This window comes from Perissodus microlepis, chromosome 23 (assembly GCF_051167445.1).
Source record: "Perissodus microlepis isolate ML-2025 ecotype Zambia chromosome 23, ASM5116744v1, whole genome shotgun sequence".
Lineage (NCBI taxonomy): Eukaryota > Metazoa > Chordata > Actinopteri > Cichliformes > Cichlidae > Perissodus > Perissodus microlepis.
In genome coordinates, this window is record NC_140482.1 from 21,637,380 (window position 1) to 21,662,722 (window position 25,343).

The 25,343-nt window shown below is 41.6% G+C and overlaps 1 protein-coding gene across 4 annotated transcripts in view; it reads right to left on the reverse strand.

Moving 5' to 3' along the window:
- Positions 1 to 11,795: 11,795 nt before the first annotated feature.
- Positions 11,796 to 25,343, reverse strand: part of LOC146361395 (receptor tyrosine-protein kinase erbB-4-like) — a 363,843-nt gene continuing 350,295 nt past the window's right edge. For all 4 annotated transcript variants that reach the window (XM_084922478.1, XM_084922479.1, XM_084922477.1 and 1 more), the window contains exons 24-27: positions 24,799 to 24,896; positions 24,464 to 24,634; positions 21,532 to 21,817; positions 11,796 to 20,491 (exon numbers count right to left, since the gene is read on the reverse strand). In XM_084922478.1, coding sequence (XP_084778604.1) covers positions 19,653 to 20,491; positions 21,532 to 21,817; positions 24,464 to 24,634; positions 24,799 to 24,896 — 1,394 coding nt within the window. In that variant the 3' untranslated portion in view covers positions 11,796 to 19,652. The remainder of the gene's footprint in view (positions 20,492 to 21,531; positions 21,818 to 24,463; positions 24,635 to 24,798; positions 24,897 to 25,343) is intronic.

Here is a 25,343-nt window from a genome sequence, read left to right on the forward strand (position 1 = left end):
GTTGTGGCAGAAATTGAGACTCAACAGACCAGGCCAACTTTTCCAATCTACTGTTGTCCAAAGTTTGTTGAGTCTGTGTGAATTGTAGCCTCAATTTAACTGACAGGAGTGACAGCTGGTGTGGTCTTCTGCTACTGTAGCAGGGTATCTGCTTCAAGAGATGCTCTTTTACATATCTTATTTGCAGTGTTGGGACTAACGCGTTATTAAGTAACGCGTTACAGTAACTACGTTATTATTGTGGTAACGAGCACGGTAGCTAGTTATTATGCCAAAATCAGGAACGCGTTACTCGTTACTGGGATTTAGATAGGCTCGTTATTCGTTACTTCGTGTGGTGGCTATCGCGGAGCTTCCACAGATTCAGTAACATTAGCAAGTGGTGGAGGTCAGCAGGTGGATGAGAGAAAGGGGACGCAGGAGGAGCAGAGACTCGAAGCGGCCGCCCGTCCGAGTGTCAGGTGAACTGAACTTCAGGTAAGACGTTATGACCTGCAGTCTATCTGGGTCAGATATAAACCAAGTTTAGTTGGAATTTATTTCCGTTGTGCTGACTTTTTGTACTGCGTGCTAGCTAGCATGACGGGGTTTCTATACAGCTGGGTGGTGCTATGTTACTGATGTTGAACTTTATTTTGTTCATACGGTTAATTATTAGAGTTGCCAACCATTCCCTAAAAGACTGAATCGTCTCGTATTCAGAGAAATTATTACGCGTTTCGTATTGAGGTGAAAAGGAACAGTTTGTCCCGGACTTCAGCTAAAATGAAAAAGACACAAAGCTGGAGTTATTCTGTGTTTACGCTGCACAGCTGCCTCTTCTTCTCTCATTCTCTCCCCTCCCTCTCCTGTTGCTACTTTAATCATGAAACTGATCAATGATCAGCTGATCGGCTTTTCCCTCTTGTTTATTTATCGTCCGCTTTGCGCCAGAAAGAGGAAACCACCGGATGTCGCGTTAAACAACAGCAGCACGTTTGATCAGCTGTTGTTAGAATTTATTTAATATTAATTTCTAGTATCAGCTGATGTTTGCTGGAGCCACAGCTGTAAACCTGCTGGTCATGATGTTGGTTTGGATATGTGGTGAGAGGGAAACATGAAGATGAAACCAGGAGATGTCCTTACTGAATCATCAGAGCTGAACAGGTGATGGAGAAACAGGTTTACCTTTTAGGTGACATGAATGAGTTGAAGGGAAGTTATGAACTGTTTCTGAGAGACAAATAACACCAGGATCCTTTTCTAAGTAGCTGACAGCTGGTAACTGTGCAGGGGCGGATCTAGCAAAGTGTTGCCAGGGGGCAGGTAGGGCATTAACAGGGAGAAGGGGGGTACAAAGAAATACTTTCTTATTCTCATTTCAAATGTCTCGCTTTTAATAAATAATTATCTGAGTCTTACAACAAACGATTGATAGATTGATACATTGATACATTGATACATATATACCATCAAGACAGTGTACATCACTGTCACAATAGCGTTTGTTTTCATTCAAAGGCTTTATGATATTTGCTATAATGGCGGGCCAGTCTCTAGTCAAAATGCCCGGACTGATTTTTTGTCCCAGTCCAGCCCTGTATGCAGCTCATCTGCAGTCTGGTGTTACCTACATCTTCCTATTCAGAAGGCAGAATTTCCGAGTTCTGAGTACAATCAAAGCACCACGACTGCAGTTTTTGTGTTGGATGTAAAAAGCGCACATGACGCTGTGACGTAGGCTAGAATCATGGCGGCGGTCAACGACGGTCCAGGCGTGGGATTTCTCTCGTGGAAATATGCACATTATTTTTTCCTTTGGTAGGTGGCACAGTGCACTGTGGCAAGTAAGCAAGCTAGAAGACTGGCACTCTTGCTGGGTATCCAGTTAGCAACACATTAACAAGAGAAGTCTGAGTAAAACCAAAGTTACTTTCCCTAGTAACTAGTTACTTTGAAAGTAACGAGTAACTTGAAGTAACTGAGTTACTTTTGATGGAAGTAACTAGTAATGTAACTAAGTTACTAATTTAAAGTAACTTACCCAACACTGCTTATTTGTAACGAGTGGTTAATTGCGTTACTTTTTCCCCCCATCAGCTCCCCTGCCCTCTGGGGTCATCAAGGCATTTTCACCCAGTGAACTTCCGCTCACTGGATATTTTTATCGTTTTCAGTCCATTTTTTGTAAACCATAGAGGTTATTATATCAGAAAGTCCCTGCAGATCAGCAGTTTCACATACCCAGATCAGCCCATGTGGAAGCAACAACCATGCTACATTCAAAGTCACTTAAATCTTCTTCTAAATCTTCAGCAGGTTGTCTTGACCATGTCTACATGCCTTAATGACCTACGTACTGAGCGCTATCAATATGCTGAACTGGATGGTGAAGAGTGAGGAAGGCCAGCGATACTGTTATTACTCCAAAAGCCTGTAGACACATAAAGAGTTTATCATGTGGGTGAGCAGAGAGCAGCCCTGTTGATATCCCGAGGCTATCACAGCACTGTCCAATGAGGTCTGATTGACTCCATACATCAAAGGGATTGTGTGCGTGTCAGTACGTTTCTATATGTGCGTGTGTGCACTCCAGAGAAAGAGCGAGACACACACAGGAAGATGCTTTTTCGAATCACACACGGAAGCTCGCGACTTGGTATAATTGGGAAAGATGCCAGCTTGAGAGAGTCGGGTGGGGGAAGCAGTGTGGTCACAGAGAGCAGGAAGACAGTGGGGGTGTTGGCTGCTTCTCTACCCACCGGTGGGGGGGGCAGCCATTATGAATGGACGAAACAGCGGGACGGGAGGCTTGATTGGAAGCAACCGGAACCTGTTTGTTGTTTAAAAAGTCTCCCTCTCTCACTTTCTCCCTGCTCCTCCTCCCTTCCCTCGTTCCATCTCTGTGTAATTAGGGTGCTGGCTGGAAGAATGATCAGCTGTCATCCCCAATGGTGGCCTTCCACCGCCTGAATGTCAACACTGTCTGAGACCTCCTGTCTGAGTGAGCTGCACACTCAATTAGAGCCACTCAGTCACCGCAGGAGCCGATAGGACAAACACACCGACGCGTTTACAAAAGAAACAAATGCGCACACATACCTATGAGACAACGTTTATGCTCCAGCGGTACCATATAACCGAGAACCATCACAAAGACACGCACATGCTCATTTTGATTCATCACAGCGGCAGCACCCCCGCCCGTTTCCCTCGGTGGTTACATTAATTAAATCACAGCTCTTCAGGATATAAAAGTAAGTATTGCTTACTGTGACTTTCTTGCATTTGTGGGAATCCCTCTGCAGGCTATTAGGCTTACTCCTGGATGAAAGTAGAGGCAGGTAGGCGGCGGTTAGATGCCCCCTCTGCTCCATTTGGCCACATCAAAGTGTTCAGAGTTAAGGGGAGAGACAGCGAAGAGGCCTTTTTTTAAAAAAAAGAAAGAAAGAAAAGAAATGTCCATGAGTTTTTGTATTGGGAATATCTGTGGTGTTTTCTGTATTTCTTAATAAGTGATTCATCAGCGTGATGTCATTCAAAATGTATGTCCAGGCTTCAGCTTGCTAAAGAGGAGTAAAGGCTCTACAGGAGGCAAAACTATTGCTTTTTAGACTCTTAAAAAGGTTCAAAGACACCAGTTTTCCCGATTATAGGCTGTATAATGCACACTTAGTGTGAAGATAAATTAACTGTTGGCTCTATTTTTCATGGGACCGCACATTAAAACAAAACCTAAAGCCGTGCCAGCCTCATCTTTAAACAGCATTTGCCATCAACTAAAGAGAAAGAATGCTTTCTGCCTGTATTTGCTGAATTTCTTACACTGTTCAGCATCATTTTCTTTGACAAATTACTGAGCAGCCACAGACCATCTGGACGTCTCCAAGCCTCTTTACATGCTAGGGATTTAGCTGATGCTCTTATCCACAGCGACATGTGATTGAGTCAGCAGGTAATAAAAGAAAAAAACAAAGACAGAGTTGGATAGGATGCAAAGGATAAAAATGTCTATTTTGCTTTATAAACTGTGCTCGGTAAAGATAATGTAGTATTGGGTAGAAAACAGTAAAGAGATGTTTTTTTGTTGGCGTACATGGCCAGACTGCACACATTTGCAAAATATGTGTGTCTGTGTGTGGGTGTGTGATTATTTTGCCAGTGTGTGTTGTTTTGTGAGGGAGAAAGAGACGAGATTGAGTTTAGAGGGATGAAGGGACTCTGTGGGCCCTGTGGAAATTAGAGCTCTCCATCTCTGTCCTTAGGCCACTGTGTGTGTGTGTGTGTGTGTGTGTGTGCGTGTGTTGTTAAGGGTCACCGCAGGAAAGAGGAAGTTAAAGTCAGAAACCTCTCACTGTGAAAATTTTCAGTAAGTGGTAAAAGGGGAGAAAAAAGGTGTGTGGAGGAGTACATGTGCAGTTTTACCTGTAATCTTGTCTGTATTGTGTGTGCGAGGAAGCTGCAGGAAAAAGAAGTTAACCAATGTTCTGTGATATGGAAGTCCAGATGTGCCAAAGTTAAAATTACTAAATAAAAAATCAGTCTGTGTGTTCATTATTTTCAGGAGCAGTCTGGAAAAGTGATCACTAATTTGCCTTTAAGTCGGCTGCCAACTTGGGAATGGCTTCCTTTGGTTGGTGTATTTGATGCTATAGTGAAATTGTTTAAAGAGGACCCCCAAAAAAACATAAACATGAATTATCATTTCTGAAATGAACTAATAAAATAATGTAATGCTAGAAATGCTCTCTTTTCTACATTTATAAAAATTTTATTCAGATGCAGTGCGACTTATATTTCAACTAAAAATGGCAGTTTTCAGCTTGAGGGTTCTGCGCGGTATCTTAGCTGTTCCTACGACTGCTCTCTTCTGGACAGAGATCTCCGATGTTGCTCCTGAGATCCGCTGGAGCCACTCGCCCAGTTTGGAGGTCACTGCACCCACCGCTCCGATTACCCCAGGGGCCACTGTGACCTTCACCCTCGACATCTTCTTAAGCTCCTCTCTCAGCCCTTGGTACTTCTCCAGCTTCTCATGTTCCTTCTTCCTCACTTTGTAAAGCTGTGTCTTCCTCTGCTTATCCACCACTACTATGTCCGGTTGGTGAGCCATCGCTAGTTTATCTTAGCTTGGTCATTCTCAGCCATCCTTGGACGTCTATACTCAGTGCTGATTGCGCCAAAAATATTGGGCCTCATTCACTATGAAATGTTCTTGTCATGTGCATAAACTAAGCACGCACACACAATTACAGTCAGATTCATGAAATTAACACACTGACTGGTTTTGTTCATACCACCATGGTGAATCAAAATGAAGGAGGCTTTTTGTCATCTACATACCATCTGCATGCTATCTGCATACTTCTGTGGCTTCTTTTCTCTATAGCCTTTAAAGAAACATGTTTGCCTTGAGGTAAATGGCAGAAAGATATAACGATGCTTTAAGAGAGAATCCTGCGACTCTAAGGCAAAAAAGCAGCACAAAGAAACGGAAGCAGGAAAAGCGCACCTTTCCCGAGGGTTTCCACAGGTTGACAATGCTTTAAAAAAAATCCTTGAGCTGAAGTAATGGAGGTGCTGAATATCGATCCTTGCAAGACTCTCCCTGAGCCATGAGTTAAAAAAAAGAAAAGGTTTGACATCAAAGGTAATATGAAAAAAGATGAACAGACCATAAGAAAAAGAAGAAAACAGGTGGAGGACAAGGAGTACCTGACCTACCAGCCAGAGATGAGAAACTCAAGGCAGCTATTGATTGTACATGAAATTAGTCTGTAAGAGGTGACGTCCAGCAAAACACATGATGAGATAACATGTTTCATATGTAAGTTAAAAATCAGAGCATTTTAAGTTAATTGTGTTCTGGCAAATAACAATAAACAGAAACAGACAAACACCCACAGCAATATTTGGTTAAATGTTCCTCAGCAATTTACACCTAGACCAGATGCTTTGGTAGCCATCAACAAGCTTCTGGTATTTATTCCATCCTCTTTGTGTAATGTACCACTGCCACTGGCAGCAGAAAAGCCCCAGAGCATGATGCTACCACCACCATGCTTAACAGCTGCTACAGTGTTCTTGGGTTTGAAAGCCTCACCTTTACTCCTCCAAACATACCTCTTGTCCCTGTGGCCAAACAGCTAAATCTTTGTCTCATCTGACCATAAAACCTTCCTCCAAAAGTTATTTTATCATGTCTGTGTGAGCAGCTGCAAATTTCAGTCGAGCTTGAAGTCATCGATTTTGGATGAGGGCATCCTTTCTTGGTCACCACCCTCTCAGTCCATGATGATGTAAAACTCTGAGCCTCAGGTTTTGCGCCTCAGCAGGTCCTGAGTTGTTCCTGAATATCCAAACCACTTTCCTCTAATCTAAGACTGACAGTTCAGGTCTTCTTCAAGACTTCTGCAAAGTGTTCACGCATTGGAATAACTTGTACTTAAGTACAGTTCTTTAAACTGTTTGATCTTGCAATCTGCAGTTGTTTAGAAATAGCTCCATAAGAACTCCCAACTTATCAACAGTGGATCAACAGCTGACTGAGTGCACAATACCTTCAATGCATTTCCATTTGTTTTGCAATTTTCAAACAGCTGATGAATGACCTCTTTTTAGTTTACAGAGACATGAGGGATACTTCCCAAAGTCTGACCTGCATGGGCTCATCCACCCAGTGGTTACCACCAGTTCTCCAGAAGCACTACTGTGTGAACTGAAACTGAATTTGCACTGCTATAAATTATCAGTGATATGGGTGTTTTAAGTTTTTCACTACCAACTTGCATTAATTTGTTTGTAACTTCTAGCCAAAGTATATCGATAGAATTGGGCTGAGTGGGCATAGTGCCTTCATCGAGAGGACATGGATCCCTGAGGTCTATCCATAAGGGCGCATTTATGCTCGCTGTTCAGATGTACAGTTGTGTCGATTTTTAATATATCAGTACCAAAGATCCGAGTCTGTCAGATTATACAGAGGGCTGCCGACAGGCCTCATAGAACCTCGAGCACCACTTACTAAAAGATTTATGTCAGTGTATGTATATATTTGAGCTTCTGTGTAGACATCTGAGCATGTGTGGATTAGAGAAAAACCAAAATGAATTTAAGCTTGTACACTCAGTTTTTATATTTATAGTCATCAAAGATGTTTGCTGTACAATCATTCAACCCGGGATAAAAGAACAGTTCAAAGAAACCATTAAAAGCCCCAAATTACCACGGCATTCAGGCTGATTAATGGATGGAAACTTCTCACCACAACTGTAGAAAACACAAACATGGCAGCTGGAAATCTGGGGGGGTTGCCCCCACCACCACACACACAACATCGACTGAAAGGTGCCTCATAACCTGAAGTGATGACTCTAGCTGCTTGAGCCGTAGTTTTCACCGTAAAACAGGTCTTCGCACTAATCAGCACATATAACTTTGTGTAGAAGGAATAGCAAGCACACATTCAGTTTACTGCACTTTTAGTTTTCCTCACAAGTTTTTGTTCCTAAAATATTTTATAAAATCAAGCCTCTCACAGTATTGTTATGATTTCAGTCAACAGCAGCTCCAGCTACCCTTTCAGAGGTGATTTTGTGCAGCTCTCTGCCCCCGACAGTGTGCCTCAGGCTGTTGTGCCCAACCTTTACCTCCATTTGGCCTCTCCTCTCTAACTCTCCCTCTCTTGTTTTCTGCTCTCTCCTCTTCTGCCGTCTCTGCTCTGATTACTATGTTGTGTGGAAAAGTTGCCTCACAGGAAGTTGCTGTCTCACGTTCCTCCTCCTGTGTTCCACACGATAATCCTCAGCTGCAGACTGGACTGAGCGTCTTCAGTGGGAGGCAGCAGATAGGTCTCTTTGGTTCTGTTTTTCCCCCAGACTTTTGCATAAGCCTCAGGCATGGAGCTAGCATGTCCCACCGGTTTCCAATCTGGTTGGTGAAAAAAAAAAAGGGCTGATCTAACAACAACAGCAGCCTGGAGTTTTAAAGAAATATTCAATTATAAACAGGAAACTTTTATTTGAGTTTGAAAATGACAGATCCCAGGATTTAAAACCTCAGGTTGCAGCTGAGTCAGTAATAAACATTTCACCTAGCTTTAGGTGGGGGGTTGAAGGGTAGATAACTTTTCCTCAAATTAGCAAAAAAGGTGTAATACCAAAGCTATTTTCTAAACGATTAGACTAAATAACCACTTACTGGATCTGCGTGGCTTTGGAGGGATTGCTGAGGAATACTAATGATGCAGGAGCTTACCATAGCTTCATATTTAAAGCTGCAAAACGTCCTTTGAAATCTCTGATAGCTATGAAACGACATGCATGCATTTGAAAGATTAACTGCAGGATCACGCTCACATTTATCCTGAGTTCATTCGTTGAAATCATACACAGTCTATATATTTGATGCCGTCACGATTGGTTTGGCCGGCCTGAGGTTAAATGGAGGGGAAAGAGTCAATCTTTTACAGCTTGGTGAAGACTTAACGATCACGTAGGTTAATTATGCTGGCAAAACTCGTGGCTTTGCCCCTGATTCTGTGCTTGCTTCAGCCCTGGATCGCGCTGGATATAACTCATGAAAATTGCCAGCTAACATTAACCATGTGCAGCCGTGGCGCGGCAGGAGAGATATGGCCCCATGATGGGAGATAACTGTGATTTATGCTTCATATCTTTAACCGCGTAACCCACACGTTCTGAATTTAATTGCACATTACATTAATTGCACAACACCACGAGCAGTTTTCCCTGTGTTATTACAATGTAAATATGCCATCTGAAGTTAAAAAGGTGCAATATGTTAGAGTAATGATGTCAGATTAGCACTAACATGACGAAGAGGAGCGCTGTAACGACACAGATTAACAGAGAAACAGATTTATGATTCAATTCTAGCAGCTTTTTCGGTGGCAGTTTGAATCCTACGGAATTCAGATGTTTCGGAGAGAGGATAATATCATAACATCAGCAGAGTAAATAATACCTAACCGTCTCACACTCCCATGTAGCTTCACAACTGTAACCAAGCAACAGCTGGTATGGCAAGCTTTGAACGTCTCCACATGTTGAAGTGATGTGCACAAGGCTGTGTAAATAAAGAGTGGTGGTGGTGTCTGTGTGGATGTCCCTTTTCTTTCCTTCTCCAAAATTGAACTCATAAGCACAAGTGTGAGAAATGAATTAAACGCTGCGTTTATCTGTAAAATGTCTGGACAACTAATAGTAGTAACTCTAAAGAGAAAACATCCATCTGGGTGAAAATGCCTTGTTGATGTCAGAGGTCAGAGGTGAATAGTCAGATGGCTCTGAGCTAACAGGAAGGTAACAGTATAACCAAGGCATGCAGAAGAGCATCTCTAAATGAACAAGACATTGAACCTCGATGGACTAAAGCAGCAGAAGACCACACTGGGTGTCATTCCTGTCAGCTAAGAACAGGAAACAGAGGCGATGGCTGCACCAAAATTGGAAAAATGTTGCCAGGTCTGATAAGTCTCAATTTCTGCTGCAACATTCAAATGGTAGGTTCAGAATTGGGTGTAAACAACATGAAAGCATGGATCCATCCTGCCTGGTTGTGGTGTTAATGGTTTGGGGGATATTTTCTTGTATTGTTGTTGAACATGTCCATCCCATGTCACAAAGTGTAGATCATCTGAAACTGGTTTGTTGAACATGACAAATCTGCAGCAACAGTGTACTGCTATCGCCTTGTTGAATGTATGCATCTCTGAAAACAACAAGTTAAGCCTGATACTAGCAAAATGTACCCAATAAAGTGGCGTGTGAGTATGTTTCTCTGTTCGTTTCTTTTTTTAAAACACAATTCCACTTCAGTATGCCTTTTGGCTGATGCAAAAAAGACATGCTCTATGGTACACTTTGAACAGTATTGACATATATCCACTTTTCCAGCACATCAGCAGCACATAGACTAAGTAAGGTCTTGGTAATGTGTCAGCATTAAATCAAAAAGGCGTTATCTGCATCCTAATAAGTACACTAAAATGCAAAAACAGCCATTTTAATCTTTAGAGAAAGTAGCTCACTGACATAAAGCTGTCTTCCTGAATTTATATGGGCAATAAGTGCATATAAGTACAGCAATGAATTTGTATAAGTAGAGCAATTGTTCTTTATTTCAAGAGAGCCTTCCTAATTCATGGAATAATTCTTTTTACACTTGGGGTCCACATCCTGCTGAGAGTACTTCTGACCACAATAAATGAAACTCTGGTGGAAAACAAACAAAAAAACAAGCACTAGTCAAACCCCAGGCTGCTATATTAAAGGGTCATCAATCTTGTGGCTCCATTTCAAAAAGCTGCCTCTCCTTGGTGCGAGGAGATGTGGGCAAAACACCCCGTCAAGGTGACACGCTGCAATTAAACAGCGGCAGTCTGTTGGCGATGAGCTGTCATCGTCGAGCTATGTCACAGGTGTACAGGGCAGCTGTAAGTATAATTGCTACAGGCCTCCGGGATGGAGCTGAACCCTCGTCTCCTGGCGGCGATAGCAGGCTTCAATGGAAGAATGGCTTTAAAGGAGACTTGTAATACACTGACAAATGGTTATACAGCAGTTGCCAAATTAACAGTGACCTCTCCCCCCTTTGCTGTCTGGTGTGGGTGATAATGTGCAAAGTCTTGTCGGCAAGTGTGCTTAATGTTCAAGATAATCTGTCTATTATGTGAGTTTGGTGTTAGGAAGGGAATGAGTATCAATTAAATTTCCTTTTTATGCAGCGAATGGGAAACGTAATTTTTCTGGACAGTCATTGAAGAAGCCAGACCTAATATAGATTTTAAATAAGCAGCTTTATAAGAATATATAACAGGAGATAGTTCAAATATTGTTCATCCGCAGTAGAAGCCCACCTCTCTAAATTACTGTGGTGGAACTCGATGTGCTTACTAATGGAGTCTCGGTGCTCTGAGGAAACTAACAGAGAGAGAGGGGAGAGGGTAGAAGGAGGACGAGAAAGGAGGGGGAGGATTTTAGTTCATAAACACTGTTTACTTAAAGCACCCCATTGCCTTATTAGTATTAATAGCAGTGACTTCAGAAAGCTCATATTCTGCCATTGGACAGTTTTGTATTATTTATGATTGAAATGAAAGCCTGGGAGGGGAATGAAGGAGCGCTTGCATAGCAAAGATGTTGCCTATGCCAGTTTACATAACCAACACTTGGGTAAACAGTGTATTAAGCGCAGCACGGGGCGAGAGTAAAACGACAGCAAAATGTTGTATCCACACATTATCCGATTTGAGGCGAGGTTTTGGAGGAAGCTAGGCGAGCACACTGCGGACCTTTTTGATGCAGCTGGTCTTCATCTGCAAGTCCTTTTGAGCATGAAAGCGTGGAGCGGTGCAGCATCTCGTCTCCAGTGCAAGTTTCTGAAATGTTCATCTCATGAAGTCGGGTCAAAATAAGCGCACTGTAACTTGAGAGCTTCCTTGCCTTAATTAAAGACACCATCTGCTAAATTTTATTATTGAAGCTGTTAGCATGTGGATTAGAGCATCTGAAAGCAGCTTTCGTTTTCCACTCTGTTTATAGGCAGCAGGGTGGCGTGTCGAGCAAGGAAACCTATGATCTGGGCTGAGGACTTGAGCTTCCCCACTGAGGGGTATTTGAAAAAGATACAGAATGCCTAATAAGGTTAGCAATCCCTGATTTGGCTGATTTTGACGATACACAACTCATAACAAGGATAAAAACTTTAAAGTGGTGCTTTCCCAAGTAAATATCAAGTAAAGAAAGCCCCCACAACACTTACTAAACACACGTGCACAAACGACCACACCATATATCGAATCAATCTTTATTTATATTAAATTAAAAATATACTTTTGACAGATTCATGTAACAAACATGAGGAACGGTATTTCTATGATATAAAGCTTTGGGTATGGTTTCAAAGTACTCAAAGAGAAAGTCAGCAATGACGGTGTTGGGTAAAGGGACAAGGGGAAAGTATTGAAAGCCAACAGTACGCAGAGAGGAGCAAGCGATGACGCCTTCTCTCCACTAAGTCTCCTTTTGAAAGCATGCAAAACAAATTAAATGAAATCAGGGCCTATTGTGAAGGCTGTGCAGAAAAGAGGAGTAAGAGGGTGGACTTGGCTCAGTAATATTTCGAGTTGAAAGTAAGCAGAGAAGGTAACACTGACTCTCAAACACAGTTTATATAGGTTAGTTGGGACCACAGGTTTCAGTTTTATGACATTTAGAAAGATGGCATTGAGTTCTCTTGGTTGACTGACAGGGTAGGCATTGGAAAAGTAAATCAGATGTGTCTCAGTTTGCGTACTACCACCCCTACCGTTATTTTGTGAATGGCATGCACTATTCCGAATGTTGCTCAGGACCTATTCACACAGGCTTAGAGACCAGCTGGGAATAATCTGATTATGACCGGTTGCTAGGGAAAAATGTTCATCGCCCAACTGGTTGATGAGTGGTTGTTGGATGTTGCGAGCAATGACTGTGAAATTGATTGCTAAAACCTTCACTCACTTAGGCCTAGAGTGAGTGGGGTTACCCTAACAGCTAGTGAACACCATGGCAAAAGAGTGTATATTCCACAAACAGTATGCAAATGGCTGCTAGAGGTTGCTGGCGGTTGCTAGTATGACATTGGTTACCAACAGGTATACAGAGTTGTACCAAAAATCTACTTATGATTGTTTTAGCCACTGTTAGACTGGCACAGTCTCCAGTTTGCATGGAAGCGTCCAACTTGTCTGCAAATGCTCGCAAACTACTCATTAAGCTGTAGTGAAACTGTCAAAAGTGTGGCACAATTGGCAAATATTCACCTTAATTGTAAAAGTTGCACCTTTTGAAATGTCTTAGTTCCAATGATAAGGCACTGCTTTTATTTTGAAGGTGAATGTTCTCCGTTTCCAGTTACAGAGAGCATAGCTGAAAAGTGGCTGCTTTTCATGCAAACTACAGGCAAAAGCAACAATATGCAAGCAAACAAAACAATCCCAAGGAGGCTGTCTGATGCAGCACCCCATTTGTGACAGACAGCAATCTCCAGCAACCACTTGTTAACTGGGGACCATACATCTTTCCTTAGTGATCAGATATTGCAAGAAGAATGATGAACCCGTCGCACAGCCTGTCTGACTTAGGCCTTAAGTAGTGGAAACTAAGGCATTAACAGCTGATCTTCAAATTAGAGCCAGATATTGAGCTAATACTAGCTAGCTAGTTGTTTTTGTGTTGTTGGCATGTTGTCTGCACTGTGGTATTGTCTGGTAGTTTTCTGTGACTTCATAGAGATTTTAGTGTAAAATATCTGACCAGAGGCTCAACAACTTGATAAATTCACTAAATGCGCCATCTAGTGTGAGACTTGCAGTCTGCGCTATCTAGCTAGCTACCGCCAGCAGATGTTTAGCAACCCGGGATTGATATTTCACGCATTATGGCACCGACTGATATTTATGCATGTTAAACTTACATCTGCAATGACAGAGAAGTGTTATACATGGTAAGAAGCTCATTTTGTCATATGTTTATAAAATGTTGCAGCTAGCGCAACAATCCTTGTTAATGCTAGCTATCTGGAAAGCTAAAAGCAAGAGATTTTTCAATCTGGGACTGATGTTACTGTGTTTACATTACTTAAGAAGAATTTAGTATTACATTTAGTAAGTAACTTGATAAATGTAAACATGAACAAAATGTGCCAGCTAGCATGACAGCCATGGTCAAATGCTCCAATAGTCCAGCCTCTTTTCGTGCCTGATTTCAGACAACACTACACTATCAAGCTAATATGCTACTATTATGGAAGTATTCAAAGTGAGACACCACCCATTGTTATTTGTGTAGTGTTTAACAGTGTTCACTTAAACTGAAACGTTACACGTGAACAGCCACAAAGGTCTGAAGCAGGGCCACTGAACAGAGTTTCACATGAGAAGGGAACAACAAGCACTTTTAAAATGAAATACCCATTAGTAAAAAGGGTACACTTACATAAAGCAAATATGTACGGCTCTTTTTGTACAAGTCGATATAAGCAGGAGAAAAAAGCAGTAGGAGAGACCAATATAAATTCAAAGCATCGCCTCCTTATTTACAAATTCACCAAGTCGGCCATTTCAGTGCTTTATAAAAATATTATTCACATTTGTTGTTGAAGTGTGTTAGATAAATCTGGGAGGAAATCCCAAAGATTCTGTACAGTTATACTGATACAATGATTTGAATACAGAAAATGGAGGACTTTCTTTTATGAGGGACAATGGTATAGTGGTTTATACATTCGCCTAACAAGCGAAAGATTCCTGGTTTGATTTCCGGTAGGAGACGCAAATCCCTTCGGGGCTGTATCAGGAAGGGCATCCGGCGTAAAAATCTACCAAACCGAATATGTGGAGCTACCCACTATGGCAACCCCTTGTGAATAAGGGAGTAGCTAAGAGTAGCTTTTTCTTCTTTTGTGCAATTAAAATGTCAAGAAACCAAAAAACGTGGCTAGAATAACAAACATGTTGAACAATGTACAGTAGCCAACACAATAGTGGGAAAAAGAAGTTACATCGTTGATACTAAGGATAAAACTCAATATTAAAAAGACACTGTAGGGAGGGGGTGGGGGTGTACTACACTCACACACAAAAATTCCCATGAAACATCGCAGAAATAAGGATTCCCAGTTTGTGCTACTAAACTCGATAAAAAATATCTGGTTAATTTTTCCCACACTAGACAGAAATTTGAGTATAATGTTGTCATAAATGAGATACAAAGGTGGAGGGCAGTAAAACACTCACTTTGGGAACCATGCAATGTAATATTTACTATACAATAGACTTTGTTGAAGCCTGTATGGTGTTTGAGGATAAAATATTGAAGGATTCGGTTCAGGACATGGCTACATGCCTTTGCACCTTGGCTTTGAGGAGGCAGTAAAAAAAAAAAAAAAAACTAAACCCAGAAAATAATATAAAAAGGATCAGCCTAACCAGCAGTGTTTCCCCCTGGCATGCTTTTGAACTGCCACGAACACAAGCCTGTTAAGGACTGAGACAAATAGCAGCAGGTAACACCAAGGCAAAATTAGTTTGAAACAAGACACAAGATATTAGTCTTCAGAGAGGAAAAAAAATGCTTCCACATATAGACGCAACACATTTTGGTACTCTAAAAGGATAACCAAGGCCTTAGGATGGGAAAAAACACGACTTGACACAAGGGGAACTTCAGGTGCTTTTTCCTACCTTTCTGTCAACAAACAAGTCAATGACTCAGATCAAAAATGGGAGAGTGGGGATACCTCGGATTCTCTTAAGTGCTCTTGAGAACATTTGAAACCATTCGTATAATCAGTCCTTCAATCTGTTCTTGATTCAAACACACATTTTGCCTGGGTCTGCAGTGTAATTTAGGGCAAAACAGGCATAAACCAAGGCATGTGTTTTTCTTTCGACCACCATCATGTTTTTGTTCCTTTTTCTTGAAACCCAGATTTGGCAGTCGCTTCCATCGCTCAGTATAAACAAGCTCAAACGCGCCATAAATATTTCACATTGATATTAAATGCTGTCTCTATTTCACTGAATTAGAGCTCAAAAAAGGACTACAAAATACTCCTTCATCAATTAATCATGACAGCATCAAAGCACTACTATAAATACTGTTTGAAGCCAACGAAAAAACATGGAAACAAGGACATTCTTGAAGCTGGTCAAGTACCATGTAAAATGTGTTTTCCTTATGACCTCTTGGCCCCAGTTCCTTCCTTGTACTTTTGCTAAAGCTATTGCTTTCTGAAGTGGTAAACGGCTGGATAAACAAGTTGAATATTTCAGTAACGAAGAGTGGAAATCCTTTCTTTATACCCGCGACTTTGATCAAAGTGCTCCATGGGGAGGATAAACACATACAGCGTTACATGTGCATAGACTGAGACAAGCACACTTTCACACACTTTTAAATACACAAAATAAATAACCTACGCAAGAACACAGCTTAGGCAGGGCTGGGCTCTGGCAGAGCAGAATGATGAAAGGTTGTTGAAACTATGACAAAGCAATATTTATGCTCCACAAATAATGAAAAATACCGTTGTTGTTAAAGGTTCAAGAACTACAAGTTTTTCTTCATATTCATTCAACTAAATAAAGGAGATATTGCAAAAGGACCTCTGAGAGAAACCAACATAACACAAGTTTTATCTTGAACTTCTAAGTTTGGCAAGCGTTGCAGTGTTTTCCCCTACCCACAGGTGTTGTGTATGGCTTGGTGGAAGAAATAACGGCTGTAATACAGTGCTTTCAGCAGCATTGACTGGCAAGTTGCCTACACAGGCATCAGTAGTCAGGGTTAGAACTATTTTCTTGAGATTTCTTGAGAGTGATGATATCACTCTGGGCTAAGAACAGATGTGAAGCCTTTATAGATTAGAGGCTTCGTTAAACAGTGGCTAGACTAATTAATTTAAAACTCAGTGGTGCTGAAAGTGCAAATTACATCAAACAAAACAAGAAATGACTTTCTTAGGTATGTTAAAAATTGGCACAGTTATTAATACTGGTAACAGTAGTTGACTGTCTGGTGATTCACCAAGAAACTAATGAAAACTAAACTAACTTAATATCGGAAAACATAACATTATAGTTTTAACTGAAAAAATGTCATATAGTATAGTACTCATTTCTTTTACCAGTTACCCTGTGCTGCATTAAAAAAAAAATACATGTATTCAAAACAGAGCTTTATGAACTTGGTTTGGCCAGTTGTGGTCGTAGGTTAACATACACTCATCATGGGCATGAATGTCGTGTTATTTTTCAGCTTAGAATTTTTTTTTCTTTTGCTTTTTACATTTTCAATGCATGCCAAGAAGAGTGCCCAAATATCTGCCAGAATTATGCCAGATACTTTTTAAAACTTTAAAGCCCAATTTTTTGTTTTTAAAGTCATTTCACCGTGGAAAAAAGACAGTTTCAAAGAATTCATTAGAAGCCCAAAATGACCATGATATTCTTGATGAGTGGATATAAACTTCTGACCACAACTGCATACATGGAGCAAAGGCCAAGTTCAGCCAGGTGACAAAGTCAAGCTCCACCACAGTCCCAGCGGATAAGCTAATGTCTCAGCTAGTACCCTTCTACACATTCTTATGACAGTTTTTTGGAAGCAGCCAACCCCACATCCAGCTAACTCTTCCTTTTCACATTTGTTGTTATTTCTGCTCTGTGAAATCTTAAATTTCATTTAGACTTCTGTGGGAAATCTCAACATCCCAACTAACTACGTAATTGGAAAATCCTTGTATCCCTACACTGAGGTCTTCCACACCATCAAGTCGTTGTGGTATGCATTGGCCCGACATGTAGTTACATTTCTAGGGAAGTGCACGACAGGTTACTTAGAAGGTTGCGGCATAGGGTTAAAATGGGGTCTGGTTATGGTATAAGTTACGACGTAGAGCTGATACAGAAGTATAGTTTATGTGAAAGGAGTCTCCCTGCTTTGTGCTTTCTACATTAGCCCAGAATAGAACCATACCTCCAAACAGAAATTACTAAAACAACAGTCTTCTGACTATAGTTGTCCTGGTTGAAATATAAATAAAATATACACTTCAAGCTACTGTCAAGTTTTCTGTATTTAGCCACAATCTATGGCCACATACTGGTTGGCAAGATCAGAGATCTATGTTGCCACAAGGTGTAGTTACAATTCTATGGAGGTGCATGTGAGGCTTAAGCTAGCTTTAATGCTAAAGAATAAATTTAGCTTTAAAACATCTGACTTATTTGAAAGCATCCTTTTTGTCTTGCTCTTTAAAATACATTTTCTAGCAGACAAGGTTAGCTTATCGACTTCTGCCTTGTGAACAATTTGGGTAGGAACCACTGACACTTCTAGTAGCCAAAATGAAATTAGCTACCAATTAACAGTCTAATAAGAATATGGGTGGGGTCTGGAAAAAACATGATTCTGTAAAAAAAAAAAGCAAAAAACATCTAGATCAGATGTGGACAAAAATAATCAAGAGTTATGTGGCCAAAAGTAGTCTAGAGTTGTACTTTTTCTCGGACCAAGCAATCGAGAATATAACAAACACCATGACCGAGACAAGCTCCAGTTCCAGTTAATAAAATGATAAATCCTCACATTCTTGATTTTGATCAACTCAAAGAAAGTAACGTTAGCTAAGGACACCCTAAATCTATAAAACCCTTCCAGAGATTTGGTGCCATTTGGTGCAGTTTGGGGCTTTTAATGATCTTTTGATTTGAGCTTGGTTTGTTTTATACTTGACATAGGAAAAAAAGCCTTGATAGAGTCGATCGTTGGTTAGTACTGAAGATCTTTAGCTTTCGACTCCATTAACACTGACTTTTACCCCCCAGTGGGATCATCTGTAGCTTGCTAAAATATGAACATACACGCACACACTAATCCCAATCACACTAACATAAAGACAGATAGACATATAAAGTAGTCTGTTTAACTGTGCTCTGCTGGTGCTGTCTTGTTCCTTCCTTGAGGTCTTCATTAGTCAGTTTGTATAAACTTTCATGAACTTTTCCTCCCCTTTCTGTAGTTTTTTTCTCTCTCTTTGAACACCATTTTGAGTTCAGCTGCTTTACTGTTGAGTACTCTACAGCTCATAGCAGGTTTTCTCATCCGAGTTAGCTTCACGATCTGAATGGGAAAACCAGTGTATAAAAATCTTTTCAGCACTGAAACCCGTGATTATAAAAGTGTTTACAGTGTGGTTTCCCTTTTACCATTTGCCCTGGGAAAGCTGTTTTAGTCAGCTTCTCCAAACAGACAGCAGCCAAGCAAAACCAACAGAACAGCAGTTGCCCTGCAGATTCTCGAGCAATTTAAAAAGTCCATGGTTGAACTACAAGTGTGAAAGAAAAGATCACTGTAGTTTTGTCCATCACAGTATCACAGTTACAGTAGAAGGATGAGATGAGATTCACATATTTCATATAAAAGAACACACGGTGGGTATAATCCTATAGGCAAAATCACTGAATATGATTGATGAGTGCTCCATCTTTTGTTGCCCACTCTATATTGTCTTTTCTTCCTCCATACTTTGCTTTTGTTGCCTGGCTACCTCACTCTAAGGTCATTCAGAAAACCAGGCATCTTGACATCTAACAGACTGTATTTGTTCTATGTGATTGCGTCTTTCAGAAACCCTTTGCAGAATATTGTTCCTCCTCACAACTTTATAATAGAAAGCAAAAAGATTAGTAAAACTTCTTGTTCCTCTCACAAATCTGAAACCCAAGTGGCTGGCAGTGAGTTCAGGTACCCCCAGATACAGTCCGTCCACTGCTGTGTGATAATTAAGCATCTGTTCTTTACTGAAAACTACCATAACCTTGACATTCTGAATGACATGGAGCACAGTCTCTATCTACAGAACAGAGATGGACGAGATTGTCTATAGTGACAGTTCAGGGGTCTGAGTTGCTTCTGCTTGGTTCGGTCCACCTCCTCCAGATGTTGCTACAATCTACAGCAGATGGCCTGTTATCTGGGCAGGGCTGAGAGCAGCCCTGGTTGGGGCTACTCTCTCTTTGTGTAGGACCGTGGAACTGGAGAGGATGTTGGGCTTGTTGGAGGCTAGAGGAAGATTGGGGAACGTTTGTTAAATGGAATAATCTAGACCACAGTGTTTCGCTGCCGGTAAGGTGGAGGTGGCAAGATGGTTCCAGCTTTCAGGGAAAACTCAGACATGTATTCAGGGTTTTCAGCTACTGCCGGCCGTATGTGTCCATTCTGCTTATAGAAGAGCTTGGCATTGGTGGAACCTCCCTGGGCACCATCTGAGGCTGCCTGGTTAGATGATTTGGGAGGCAAGCTATGCTGCCAGTATTCTGGATTGTCAAAGGTCACCTTTAGCTTCTTCCCGCTGGCTTTACCTGATGTTTGCCCTCCATGCTTCAGCAAACTGGCAGGGTGTGTGGTGCCGTAGCTCTGGTAGGCTGGCAGGCTGCCATGCCCGATGGTGGCTGAAGTGGACAGGGCACCCGACTGGCTCACCTGAGCCTGAGCAGTAGTTCCTGCTTGACTCTGAGCAACAGAGCCGCCACCTGGATTGCCAGGTTGGCCTGCAGGTTTGACGGTGTGGTGGGCATGGAGGATGTGAGTCGGTGGACCATGATGGCAAGGAATACCAGATGGAGATGGTTGGGCTGTGGGGAGGGGGTAGTGGGGCAGGCTAGTCTGGATGGTAAGCGGGAGATGGGAGCCTGAGGTTGTGGCTGAGATAGAAGAAGGAGGCTGGGTGGGTAGGGGCAGACCATTTCTCCTCAGGGCTTCCAGGCCCAACTCAGCGGGGATATGGAAGGTGTTGAGGTAGAGGGGCTCATTGATGTACTCGTCCTCTCCTTTGGGCTGACTGTTGGGTGTGCTGTGGTAGCCTGGGTTATCCAGGGCGTGGATCTCGCCGTTTTTACGTCGCATGACAAACGGGTTCTCCTCGATGGGATTCAGATATTCTGTACCACAGAAAATGAATGAGAAGGAGAGTGAATTAGAAGAAGAGAAAAACAGTTCAGACAGCAATAACAAAAAATCTGGAGAAATTAAATCAAGAGGTGAGAAAACAAAGGAAATAGAGAATGAAATGGAGTAAAAGAAAGAGATCACTCGGTAATGAGGAGAGAAGATGGAGATGATAATGGCGTTAATGGCAGGCACTCAGGACAAGACGGGCATCTTGCCAGCAGTTCTTTGGCACTGGAAACTCCATCTGCCGGGGTTGAAAATGCCAACAAATGACCCCTCTTCACTGCTTCCAAGCGCTATAATAGTGGGGTGAGAAACCTATTGATTTTGCCCACTTTTCCGCTCCTTGACATTGCATCAGATGCATTTTGCTGCAGGCTTTGTTATATTTTGAGCTGCTCAAAAAAAAAAAAAAATCAAAGACGGTAGTGCAAGAGCAGGGCTGATGGACTGAATTATGATCAAAGGCAAAACATGACTCTGTAGTAGTAGCTGACATACACCGCCGTCGAAGGAAACTCAGTAGGAATTTTAATCAATGGAATGAGATGAAATGAACAGGAAAAATGACAGGCCGACTATCGTACAAAAGATCGTATTTACTCTGTGAATGAGCAAAGAGATGACAGGACAGAGAGAAAGGTGCACATATATCATGTACTTGTTTATCATTTTAATTATGTTGCTGTTTGTGGAGCTGCATAGATGATTGTAGCGTAATCAGTCTTTAACTTCCACTGCACAGTTTTGTTTTGTAGATTAGTAAGAAATTATTTTAATTAGGTAAGGTTATTTTAAAGTTTAATATTATCTACTATGTGCTGTGGATTAAATACAGCTCCTAAAATGCATTTATGCATCATTACTATTAAATACCCTGCAGGACTGCAGAATTCCTACCTGAACTTATTTTTAGCTTCTTTAGAGCAATTCTGCTTCTAATGTATACTCTGGAAAATTAAACTGGATTAACTATCTTCTAAATGATTCAAGTGGCCACAACAGTCTCATAAGGCTTTACTATGAGTACCTGAGGAGCTCTTGTCCTTCATTGCCGTCATGTATCCGTCCTCATCAGTGTCCCCTCTCAATGCTCTCTCCCCCAGAAAGATGGTTGGGTCAGCACTGTACCTCTGACCCCCACTGTCTTCCCCTCCAGCCTGGCTCAGGCTCTTCTTATGCAGGCTTCCATTACAACGCTGGTCCTCCAGGACTGGGCTCGGGCCACCTGTGGCATCCTGGTTCACACAAGCTTGTGCGCCTGCCAAGGGTCCTTCTGCAGCATTTGGACCACCATCTCGATAGCCAAATTGATTCTGCAGTAAAGAGAGGCAGGGATTGGGGTTAAGATAAGAAAAACTGAGCATAGCATGAGTTCAAGAGGGGCCATGAAGTCCAAGTCGGAGCAAATAAGTTCATGACACAGCTGATTCTCTGCTAAAGAAGTGCAAGTAAGGCTATTTTGCTCTGCTTGATTGTTAAATCATGAATTAACTGTGATTAACCACATGTTTTTGTAAAGTTACATTCAATTTCAAAAGCCACACCCAAGCCTGCTTACTACCAGACCTACTGAATCAAAAAATCACTTAACAAGAACCTGTATGGCAAAGTGAAGTAGGCCAAAGTATCTCAAATATCAATTCATCATGCTAAGATTTAACAAACTGACATCTATCTGTCTTGAAATTGTTATAAAAAACATTTCTAAGGCTTTGGTGAACCACGGTGAGAGCCATTATTAGGGGTGGGTATAAAAAAATCTATTTTCCGTTTCAAATTGATTTTAGTTTGAATAATGTGATATTGATTCTTAAAATTCTGAATCAATTTTTAAATGTAAATGTATTTTGCCAGAAATGCCAGAATCTCAGCTCAGGCTCACGAAACTATTTCAAAAACTGCCAAAGAGTTAAAACACTAAACGATTAAAAAGCAGGTGAACGGATTCCACAGAAAGATGTTAACACCTCTGTAACTTTGCTCTGCTTCACTTCAGCAGCAGCAGGTAATACGTTCATAGGTTGATTCATGGTTTGCTTCAGTTTTTGTTCTACTGCAGAATCTGCTATAAAAAGCCAGGGCAGGAAAATCTCCTTCATGTTTTTCTGCGTTTTATCCTCAGTTACTTTGACACATAGGCATCTGCTGTGATGCTTAAACCTCTGATGAAGTCTCAAGTGTCAGCTTTGTTTTTATACATAGACATAAAAAATATGGATATGTACTGATAAATGATCAGAATTAAAATATTTCTGACTGTCTGAGTCAAAATTGAATCAAATCGAATCAGGACCTTGTGAATCGGAATTGAATCGGTTATAGAACCTTCCCAGGAGTGAATGGCCTACCAAAAGTGGACTGAACAAGATCTAAAGAACTGCAGTCAAAGTTCATGATTCAACAATAAGACAGAGACTGGGCAAAAATGGCATCCAAGGGAGAGTTCAAGGAGAAAACCACTGCTGACCAAAAACAAAAACACAAAGTCTCACATTGACCAGAAAACATCTTGATGATGCCCCAAAATTTTGGAAAATATTCTGTGGACTGATGAAACAACATCTGAACTTTGTGGAAGGTTTGAGTTCCACTACATCTGCATAAAACTAACACAGCACTTCATAAAAAGAACATCATACCGTACAATGTAGTGGCAGTTTGCTGCTTCAGTTCTCTTTGATGATATAATATCTATGGCAAATAAGCTAATAACAACAAAGTTTAAGCTAGCGTACACAACTTTTGTTCCACCTGCGGCAAAGCAGTGAGGCTGTAACCCATGCTGCTGCCTTTTGAAGTAAAATTCTCAGACAAAGTTCTGCTGGTGTAGTCATCAGCCACCAGGGACTGTGAGGGGCAGCCAGGCAAAGCTATGATACAAACACCTGAACCTTAAAAAAAAAAAAGGCCCACCAGAGTATACAAAACATGACAAATGAAGCAAAGGGCTTCTTGCGGAGCTGTGTTGGCTTGCCGCAGGCTATTTAATCCAGGCCAACTTCTCTGCACTCTTGCCAGCTGCTAGCGTTACAGCAGCAATTATGGGAAGCAGATCTACAAAACACAACAGAAAAGAGGGAAATGTCCCGGGGTTATATTCGTCCACCTACTCCTACGGTTTTCCCTCTACTGCAATCAACATCCTCCTCCTCCAAACTTCTCTGTTCATCCCTTCTTCAAAGCAAGTCATTATCGGCTCGTCTTTTCAAGTGCGAGCGAGTGAGAGCAAATCAGCACAGATAAGATAACCGTCTGTATCAGACTGTGTCTGAGGCGGCACAACCTGAATAACTAACTTCCTTCAGCAAAGTCAGCTCACTGATGGATTTATACACCCTTCCCTGCTTGGGCACGCGGCAGCTTCTGATTGTAAAATCAAAAGATCTTCAATTGCCAATCTGGTTGTTGACCTTAAACAAGTAGGACTTTGACTCAATTATCATGTGTGGGTTTTTTTGGCGTATGTGAGCGGCTGTCAGGGAACAAAGAGCCACTGGCAAATGGATAGGTCGTGGGGCTAAAGTTGTATAAGATGCGGAGCCATGGGCTGGCCAGCAGCGCATGGTGCATGCTGCAAAGCAAGCAGCCCAGCCTGTGCTCATTGTCTATTTGTAAACGACTCCAGCATTTTAAGATAGCGGCTTGTTATTTGCCTATGGCGCTCTGAGTAATGAAACCTGGGGCCTGGGGAGCTACTGCATAAAGAGTCCAGGTTTAAGACACACACACTGTGATGGAAATGATGGAGGCAGGTTATTAGTAGAGGGAAATCATCAGTGTATTGCAGGTTCTTAACCACCTTGAGCATTTATATAGGACAGTAAAAGAGAAGAGGCACGTACACAAAATTAAAGTAGTTTTTTGCTGGAGATCATCTATGACGCTTAACAACTTTGGAGTGTTTGGCACACAAATGCTTCCAAAATGCAGTATAACACAGTGTTCGTCAGTGGTCTTACCCTGTTGGGGTCAACACGAGGCCTGGTCGTGCATGACTGAGTGGCCATGTTGAAACCTCGAGGCACCAGATACTCCTCGGCATCCATCAAGTCATCAAGGTCCTCTTCGTCCAGCAGGCTCTGGAAGAACTTGCTGTCATTGGGACTGGGAAGCTTCATACGGTCGTCTCCCTGAGTTATACACGTGTAACAGTTTTAATTGCCGAGCACCAAATTAATTCCAGCAGCATACAGATTGCAGCGAGAGATGCATCAGATAATACTTTTGTGTCTGCATGATATGTAAATGTTTGCAGAGAAAAGAAACAAAGGAAAGTTTTTATCTAAGGACACACCTGAATCACCAGATATCGCTGTGGGTCACGGGCCATTCTGCAGAACTCGGCGGCCAGCTCTTTGAACTTCGGCCTGCTGTCTGCATCAATCATCCAGCCTGGGGAAGAGAAAGAGGGCAAAGGAAGAATGCCGTGGAGTTAGAAAAAGAAGCAGAGAAATATACAGAGAGAAGTTTATTAATTGTCTACAATTCCTTAACCTTTATCCCAGCTGTCTCCTTTTTCTTTGCTCATTTTTCAGAAGGACTACTCTCGAGCCTCTTACTGCATTTGCAGCTTCTTGTCAGCCCTGTGTATTACTCTAAGAGGGGGATAGTTGCTAAAGAAATAGGAACAACAAATCAGGAACAGTCTGATAGTTAATGAGTTGTTCTTTAGTACTTCCCTAATAACTCTTGACCCAGGGCTATTAAATACTTAAGAGCCAGCTGCTAAACACACTATTAGTGTATCATTAGGTAATGATTAGCTCATAATCATCCGTAAATCTGGAAAGGTCCATTTTTTTTCATATCTAGAGTTCATTCTCGATAAATCAAACACAG